Here is a 9613-nt window from a genome sequence, read left to right on the forward strand (position 1 = left end):
ATGGCTATAAAACTGTCAGTCTTTTTCTAGGAATGTGAAGAGTTTTTATTCTCACAAGAGAATAGAAACTTCAGGGGAATGTATGAGTTAAATGACAGAGGAACTCCAGAAGATAATGAAGAAGGAACAGCCCAAAAGTTAGGAGGAAAACAGAAAGACGTCACGGAAGCCAACCAAGTTAAGGCTTTCAAGGAGGGAATGAACTAGGGTTGAAAATGCTACTAAGAGGCAGAGTAAGATATTAGTTGAGCAAGATCCATAAACTTTCAAAAAGGAGTCCCATTGATCACCTTGGCCGGAGCCAGTTCAATAGAACAATAAGCACAAAAACAAACTGTACCAAGTTGCGGAGAGGCAGAGAAACAGAGACAAGACATATAACTTTCCTTTTGACAACATGTGGAACTAAAGATAGAGAAAGAAATATCAGTGGAGGTAAGACAGAAAGAGCAAAATTAGAATGTTACCTTAAAAAGCTAGTGTTGGTTAGGGACACACGCCTCTTAGATTTTCAGGAATTAAAAGACCTAAATCATCAAAAAGAACAACAGCATTCAATGTTCCAGTTTCTTCCCCAATAATTATCTAACTTGAAACCTTGCCAACTTATTCCACATATCAGCAGCTGGTGAAGAAGTTCTTCCATGGGCTAAGACAGATTTGTCTACAAGACCTTCACCCACTGTCCTATGGATATATTTCACTAGTTCTGGTCTCCCTCTGAAATCTACACAGCACGGATAAGGTCATAGTTCTGCCTAAACCCTCCACCTTCCCTCAATGAATTCGAGTACATTCTCTCCCTATCTTCACTGAGTTATCTAGCTTTCTTCGTTTCTTGTCCCTGGTGTTTTGCCTTCTCTGTCACAAGACTGGATCCAGAAAAGGTGGGGAGGCAGATATTTCGTCATGCAAAACCCAATCTCACCGTGATGTGCAATAGAGGAAAGACAAGGGTATCAGGTACATGACTTTTAATGAGGGGTGTTAACAGCAGGCTGAGGATGGTGATCACCAGCATTCAGGATATTTTTGGCCAGCGGGTGTCTTTGCTCCATTCACGTTTGTCCTCTTTGCTGAAAAGGTTTATCTTCATGTAGGGTTGGAGGCAGCATGTTTTATAATTTCTACAATAGAGGTAGGGATGTTCAGCCTTTCTGCAAGATGCTCTACAGATTCCCGCATTGCCCATGCATCGGAGGGTGTGTTGTCTACCTGACCGAAAACAAACAAACAAACAAATGTGAGAGGTTTGTTAATAAATAGTTAATTTCCACTTACTGGTAGCAGTAACAGAGATAGAATGAGCCAGGGAGCGCAGTAAAAACCCAAAAGGGCTAAAACAACAGTGAGAGAGCATCGTCGGAAGGACCAAACCTGGAACACTGAAAACACGGAATTCTGGCAGGAATGTGGAGCTCAGAACTCTCATACTTTGCTGGTGGAATGAAGAGCGGCACAGGCACTTTGGACGATAGTTTGGTGGTTTCTTGGAAAACTAAACATACTCTTACCCTACGAACTAGCAATGGTGTTTCTTGGTATTTACCCAAAGGACTTGAAAGCTAATGTCCATGCAAAAATCTGCACACACAGGAGTTTATAGTAACTTTACTCATGATCCCCCAAATTTGGAAGCAAACAAGATGCCCTTCAGTGGGTGAATAATTAAACTCCGGTACTTCCCGATAATGGAATATTATTTAGCACCAAAAAGAAATGAGCTATCCAATCATGAACAGGCATAAAGAAAGCTTAAATGCATATCGCTAAGTGCAAGAAATCAATCTGAGAAGGCTACATAATGTATGATTTCAACTACATGATATTCTAGAAAAGGCAAAACTATGGAGACAATAAAAGGAGTAGTTGTCATGGGTTGGGGTGGGGTAGAGATGAATAGGTAGAGCACAGAGGATTTGGGTGGCAGTGAAAATCCTCTCTAAGATACTATAATTATGGATTCGTGTCATTATACATTTGTCCAAATCCATAGATATACAACACCAGGAGTGAGCCATCTGTAAACTATGGGCTTTGGGTGGTTATGATGTGTTGATGTAAGTTCATCAATCATAACAAATGGGCACTCTGGTGGGATATGTTAATAACAGGAGAGGCTGTTCCTGAGTAGGAGCAGAAAGTATAGGAGAAACCTCTGTGCCTTCTTCTCAATTTTGCTGTGAACTTAACACCAGTCTAAAAAAAATAGTATTTTTTTAAAAGGAATCCCTTCAAAATTAAATGAAGCTGCTATGAACATTCATCTGCACGTTTTTAAAACTACATTTTTATTTCTCTGGAATAAATGCCCAAGAGTACACTTGGTGGGTAGTATGGTGAGTATATTTTTGTGTTTTTTGTTTTGTTTTGTTTTAAGAAGCTGCCAATCTATTTTCCATAGCGGTCGTATCATTTCACATTCTCACCAGCAATGTATAAAAGACCCAGTTTCTCTGCATCCTTGCCAACAGTTAGTGTTGCCAATATTTTTAATTTCCGCTATTCTAATAAGTATGTAATGGAATCTCATTGTGACCTTAATTTGCATTTCTCTAATTGCTATGATGTTGAACATCTTTCACGTGCTTATTTGCCTGCCATCTGTGTATCCTCTTCAATTAAATATCTTTTTGAGACTTCCTTCTAATTGGACTGTTTGTTTTCTACTGTTGAGTTGTGAGAGTTGCCTATATCATCTAGATAAAGTCCTTTGTCCAATATGTGGTTTGTCAATATTTCTCCCCGTCTGTAATTTGTCTTTTCATCTATCTTTTTCAAGGGCCTCTCCCAGAGTAAAAGTTTTAACTTTTGATTAAGTCCAATTCATTAATTCTTTTTTTTTATGGATTGTGCTTTTCACCTACATCTGAAAGTTTTTTCCCATATTTTCTTCTAGAAGTTTTATACTTTTACATTTAAATTTAAATCTGTGATCCATTTTTGTTTAATCTTTTGTATAAGTTTTGAGGTTTAGATTGGGGTGTTTGTGTTTTTTGTTTGTGTGTGTGTGTTTGGTTTTGTGGGGTTTTTTTTGTTTTTGTTTTGCCTACAAATTCCAAGTGCTCCAGCACCATCTGTTGAAAAGGATATCTTTCTTCCATTGAATTGCTTTGCTCACTTATAAAAAAATCAGTGGGTGGTACTTGTGTGGGGCTATTTCTGGGTTTTCTATTCTGTTCCATTGATCTGTCTACCTCTCCACCAATATTAGTATCTTGATTACTTTAGCCATGTAAGTCTTGAAATCTGTTAACATGACTCCTCCAACTTTATTCTTCTTTTTCAAATTTGTTTTAGCTATTCTCATGTCCTATGGACCTCGGACAAGAATCAAAGATGAGCCCTAGCTGGTTTGGCTCAGTGGATAGTGGTGGCCTGCAGATTAAAGGGTCCCAGTTTCAATTCCGCTCAAGGACATGTACATCCTCCCCAGGGAGGGCTCGTGCAGGAGGCAATCAATCAATGTTTCTCTCACATCGATGTTTCTCTCAGTCTTTCCCTCTCTCTTCCACTCTCCCTAAAAATCAATGGAAAAATATTCCCAGGTGAGGATTAACCTCCCACTCCCCACCCCCCTCGCCAAAAAGAAAGACTCAAATTCTTCATCTAAGTATCAAATGCAACTTAGATGATGGGTACTGGTGCACAGAACAGAGGCTGGATTGAGGCTCAGCCACCTCGGCAGCCCCATGTATAAGGCCAAGGAAAGGTCCAGGGCAGGTGCCAGTCTACCCTGCTTTGGGCTCACAATATTCTTGTAACTGTCAGGTCAACCTCCCTCCCCAAAGGGGTTTGCTACCTACTGCCAATGTTTCTACTCACCTTCCCACCCCTCAGACAAACCTGTTTCAAACCTTTCTCCTGGAGAAAGGCCATAGCACCCAGTAAAATAATGGCACCCAGAGTAAAATAATGGTACAAATTAGCCATTTGTACCCACCTCCCAATCCACTTTTGGTTTCAGATATGCACTTGTCATCCATCTATTCACTCACTCAGGAAACACTCGCTAAGTGGCATCTGTGCTAAGCACTGGGCTTGAGAGGACATGCAGACATAAATAAGATGCCTGGTAGGTGTGTGTTCGGGGATTTGGTGGGAAGGGGGCAGTGCCTGAAGTAATTACACAATAACGTGATGTGAACCATACCTTCTTAACACTGACACTTTGTGAAGCCAATCAGAACTCACTTTGAATCCCTGTTCTATCTAAATCTTTTGTGACACTCCTGCCGAAGGATGCACACACAGTGAGCCCCACCCTCCAGGGGTGGATCTAAGGAAAGGTCCACACAGTCCCTGGAAGCAGGCGTGGGTGTTCTTTGGGTAGGAAATTGCAGGTCCCGGCTACCCTGGCTAATGCACCGGGTATGAACCAGGGTGGGATCTGTCCTGGGTGGAGGGAGCAGAGGACCGCGGCCTCAGAATGTTTGGCTCTGGCTGGCAGTGTGAGGGAGGCTGCAGAGCAGCTCACGGGCCTTGCTCAAGTTGGTTCTTACTCATCAGTTAATTTGCTCTCAAAACACATAGATTTCCCGGTGTGGGAGGTGGCCTGAGGAGAGCCCAAGGAGAACCCGGGACACAGCCGTAACACTGGTGGGTCCTGGGGCAAATGCAAATGGAGGCTCCTAAATCATTTGTCTGACTATTTAACAGTTATAAATCAAGCTAACAAACAGAATAAACAAAAGATATCCCCTTGCCCTTTATGAAATCGCCCTTCGTGATCACCTGAAAGGTCAGATCTGAATTTACAGTCCTTGGATTCTTCAGGGTCCCATGCAGGAGCACGGAAGATGCAGAAGCTGGCTCAGGCCATGGCCCGCCTCTCTCCTCGTCCATCCACCTCTCTCCTCATCCGTCCCCCCTCTCTCCTCGCCCGTCCGCTCCCAGCTCTGCCCCACGCTCCAAGGTCCTTGCCCTTTATGAAATCGCCCTTTGTGATCACCCGAAAGGTCAGATCTGAATTTACAGTGCTTGGATTCTTCAGGGTCCCATGCAGGAGCATGGAAGATGGAGGAGCTGGCTCAGGCCATGGACCGCCTCTCTCCTCGTCCGTCCGCCTCTCTCCTAAGCGGGGTGGGGTCGCACGGGGAGTCCACGGTTCCTAGGCAGATATATCTCTCTTGCCCCCCCGTTAACCCCTCAGCCCATTCGAAGGGACTTAGCTGGAGGAAGCCTAGAGTAAGATCAGGATTAGAGAAGGGGGTCTCTCTCTCCAGAGTCTGAGGGTGGAAATACTGAACTGAGAGGAAATTGTCTCCATGGATCGGAGTGAACTCCTCTGTCTCTCTGTCACACACCACGCTTTACAGAACACTCCGTTCCCTGCGCTCACTGCCCAGAACACTGCGCTGCTGGTTCTCCCGTCAGATAAATGAAGCCTGGAGAATGGGTTTAGGATACCAATGCCTGGAACACACCTCTAGAATCTTCTCTCTTCCCCCTCAGAGTTCTCGAATGTTCCCCGCGGGTGGGCCTTCTCTTAGTTCAAATGAAACAGGCCTTTATGGCCCTCAGCATCTAACACCACTGGCAGACACACAGCACATATTCATTCCTTAAACACCTTACATCAGCGAACAGCCGCAGCAGCTAGCGTTTGCGGACAACGTCCTATGGACAGGGCACCGTGCTTTGCGTTTTCTCATTCCATTCCCACCTGCCCTGAGACAGCGTCTGTCATTCCAATCTCACAGGCAGGGGAGCCGGCGTTCCGAGAGGTCAGAGAGCCTGACAGTAGCAGGTGGCAGAGCTGAGGTGAATGAATGAATGACTGAGTCCATGAGAGAATGTAAATAATGAATAATAGATGCACTTATAAATCAGTAAATGCGTGTACTTTATCTTTTTTAGTACTTAGAAACTTTCGGATCCTTGGGGCTGTGGGCTCTTGAGCATCCAAAGGCATCTCAGTCAACTTACCCAGAAATCCAAGGATTTGGCTCTATTCAGTCCCTGTCCACCCCCAGTCCATTCACCCCCAGAATGGACCAACTCTCCCAGCAGCCCAAGGGTTCTCCCACTCTCTAGGTATCTGCTGTGTCTTTAAATCTCGGTTTTCCACGTGTGCTGCTCAGTCCACTCCTGACCCACTACCCCTTCCTGCAGCTGGAAGATGAGGAACCATCTTCCAAACTGTAATCATCACTCCACCGCTGTGGCCCAGCCTCGGAGGGGTCTCTCTGCTACCTATTGATCCCTCCCTGGCCATCTCCTCACCCTCAGTCCACCTGGAGCATCATGTCTCATGATTGACAGGCACAAGAAACAGATTTGCGAGTTTTAATGGAATGTGAAAACTAACAAACTTGAAGCAAAGTCATTTCAACCCACAATTTCCATTTCTCTTCCAATTCTGCGTCCAGGTCTGGGCTTAGGTATTTTTGGTTTTCTGGTCAGCTTAGGAGTGGTCCAGGGGATCAGTCCATGAATGGTTACGGGTTCCATTGTTAAGTAACGACTAAGGATACAGCACCGTTTACGGTTTGAGCAGCGCAGGACATTCTCTTCATCATCTTTACACATCAGCCGGCATTTCCCATTCATCCAACAGTCTGCCACTCGCTCTAGGAACAACCATGTTAGTATCCTTCGAGAGGAGAGACAATAGGAAGCACAGAAGGACAGGGGGAAGGAGAGGGAGAGGGCTGAGTCAGTAATGCTGGAGCCAGTCCCAGGAAAGGAGAGGAGAGGCCTTAAAAGGGGAAAGAACTGAGATAATTGTTTCAAAATTGGGAATGGCAAGGTGTGGTTTTTTTAAAGCCTTTTTTAGACACCCCGCCCTTCTCTCTTCCTATCCCCCAACCTCCTACTCCTAATTTTGGGATCAATTGCTGCCAACGGCACTAACGGAGCTTGGGGATGATGGAAAAAGAACAAAAAAACAACAACAACACCTATAAATTAGGGGATTTCCAGCCACATTTCAACAGATCTGGCTCTTTATCAATAGTCTAGCCCTATCTAACTTAAGCTCAACAAGTCTCAGCTCCAGCTACAACCCAATCTGCAATTCTGCTCGACCCCATATTCACCCATTTCAAACTCAAAACCCAGCCCGATCTTAATTAGAACTCTCAGACTTACCCAGCTCAATGCCCCTTGGTCCCCAACTCCAAGCCAAACCCAAATCTAATCAAGTCACCAGCCTCAGCTCTGAGCAGTAGACCCTCACCAACGGAACCTCTAATAAACTTCCTGCACCATCCAGTACCAACTCCCAGTCTCAACCCAGCCCCCTTCTAACCCCCAACACCAGCCCCACTCACCCCAAATCCCATCCCCTCTCCAGCCCACCCCAAACATCAGCGAAGCCCAACTCCTTACCTCCCGCTCATCTGCAGCTTCCCTCTCTCACTCCAACCCCAAGGTCTTTCTCCCCCATCACAACTCACCCCCAGCCTTCACTCTAGTCTCCCCAAAAAGTCCTCAACCTACACCAAGCATGTCAAACTCGCGGCCCGCCGACCACATGCCTCGTTTATTTGGCCCGTGTTAGCCTTTGAGTTTGACATGTTTGACCTACACCCAACCCTTCACTCCTGAGCCTGCTCCCAAGATCCCACCAGAATACTATCCTGCCTTTAAGTGCCAGATGCTCCAAACATCTCTCTTCCCACCACTTTGGCAAAGAAGCATCAGGGAGAGGTGTAGACATGAGATGATTATGGGATGAAATGAGGACAAGCTTCGGATGCTGCCCACAGTGAGGAGGAAGGGGAAGCAGCGAAGTTCATGACCGGGATCCCAGATACTTGAGAGAGACCCACGCTACCTGATACCACTGGCTGGACGGCCAGGAGAATGACAAGCAGGAACAGAGCCTTCATGACTGGCAGGTCACCGGAGAAGCAGGCGGCTGTGTTGCCGGGGATGGGAAGAATTCTCTGCCGCGGGGATGAGCCTGGTTTTTATCGGCAGTGCCGGGGCAGCGGAGTGTAGCAGGAGAGGGTTTATATGAGGTCAGCCCGGCCAGCGGACAGTGTGTAGCAGATGTGGCAGCAAAGCACAGGGTGAGCGCGTGGGGGACTGGCCAGCGCCTGTGCCCAGGGCTTTCCCTCCTGCAAGGAAAGGGCTGTGTGAGACCCACAGGGAATTATTTAGTTAATGTGTAAATGCACATCAAGAAACATTTACTTTAAAGAACAAAAACATTCTCAGCTTCCTTTTTAAATCAATTACTTGATTGTCGACACATTCTCTGCTTTCTAACAAAAAGAGACACACAAGTATCCTTTCTGAACCTTGACGTTGCTGTCCCATGCCCAGTCCAGGGAGTTTGTTCTTCCTGTAACGTTGCCCCTTTGGACCCCGCCCCGTCCCCCACCCCCACCCCGTGGCTGGCTTGTGCTCAGCGTTCAGTCTCCTCCCAAGTGTCACCTGCTCGGAGAGTCGTTCCGGTGCTCCCCCTGCAGCCGCTCTGTAGCACAATAACTTGTTCTGTGACCTTCAAAGATTTATCCGTGTTTTTTTTGTTTTGTTTTGTTTTTACATGTTCCGTCTTCGTCTCTCCCATCAGAATGTCAGAAATTTGCCTTGGCATCCCAGCGCCCATCACATCAGCTGGTATTAGTACATGTAACTAGAGTATAACTGAGATATTAATTCAACTGTTTTAACCAGTATTTTTCCCCCCAATGATTCCCAAAGACAGACCCTGGTTTCTTTCTCATGTGAAAGTCTGGGCCAGCAGTTCCGGGCAGCGTCACCATTCAGCGCGGTTCCTTCTGGCTGGATGCTCGGCCAGCCTCATAGGCAGCTCCCCTGGACGATCGGGGAGGGCTGCTCCATCCCCACCATCAAGTCCCTGTGGCAGCCATCGGGGAGGACAGAGGAGGGGGACAGCCATTGGGGGAGGACAGAGTGCACACCTTTCCCCCCAGGGCCCCACTGGGAATCGGCACACATCAGTCACTTCCACTCCAAGACATTGGCCCGGCTCATGCAGTTGGCCACACCTAGCTGCAAGGTAGGCTGGAAAGCTTCCCTTTATTCTGGGCAATGATGGCTAGTTAAATTCAGAGGTCATCTCACTAAGAAGGGGAAGACAGTTACTGAAGACAGTTAGAACTCTCTGACACACCTGGCACATTGCAGGTACCTCACACACATGAGTAGGCAGGGTAAATGACAGGCATTTAGTGAGGCTCTGAGAAGTGTTCTAGGGGGTCCTAGAGTATAGAGAGAATGGGAATCGTGCCCCTTCCAGAAAAATCACTCGGACAGCTGGTACTGAAGATAATTACCAGGGTGCGGGGAGATTGGTACAGAAGTTGCTTCTCTCTCGGGAGAAATGACAAGGCCCGGACTGTAGCTGACAGAGCACACACATAAAGGGTGTGAGAAGAAAAACATCACTAAAAGCTGGAACCCTCAGAGGAGAAACCTCACCAACCACAGTAACCAGCTAAAGAGATCTGACTCTCTGCTAGGTTTGGTGAGAAGTATTTCACAGGTATAGTCTCCTCTCAGTCTCACAATCACCAGAAAGAGTTTTCCCCGCTGTGCCGATTTGAAAACTAAAGTTCAGAAGAGTTAACATTTTGCCCAGGTAACCATTTGAGGGATCCAAGATTTTATGTCAAACAGATCTGAATTCAAATCCCAC

General features: G+C 46.3%; 1 protein-coding gene across 1 annotated transcript; it reads right to left on the minus strand.

The window, feature by feature from the left end:
- Positions 1 to 639: 639 nt before the first annotated feature.
- LOC102751725 (beta-defensin 119) lies at positions 640 to 8006 on the minus strand. The gene is made up of 2 exons (XM_006767849.2): positions 7781 to 8006; positions 640 to 1215 (listed from the first exon to the last, which is right to left on the minus strand). Exons 1-2 carry the CDS (start codon positions 7833 to 7835, stop codon positions 1022 to 1024), a joined length of 249 nt encoding a protein of 82 aa, XP_006767912.1. The 5' UTR covers positions 7836 to 8006; the 3' UTR covers positions 640 to 1021.
- Between the last annotated feature and the right edge of the window lie 1607 nt (positions 8007 to 9613).

This window comes from Myotis davidii, unplaced genomic scaffold (genome assembly GCF_000327345.1).
Source record: "Myotis davidii unplaced genomic scaffold, ASM32734v1 scaffold562, whole genome shotgun sequence".
Classification (NCBI taxonomy): Eukaryota; Metazoa; Chordata; class Mammalia; order Chiroptera; family Vespertilionidae; genus Myotis; species Myotis davidii.

Coding starts and splice junctions, on each gene's coding strand:
- LOC102751725 (XM_006767849.2), bottom strand. CDS start 7,835: ATGAAGGCTCTGTTCCTGCTTGTCATTCTCCTGGCCGTCCAGCCAGTG. Junction 1,216..7,780: donor CGTCCAGCCAGTGGTATCAG/GTAGCGTGGGTC, acceptor GTTTTCGGTCAG/GTAGACAACACACCCTCCGA.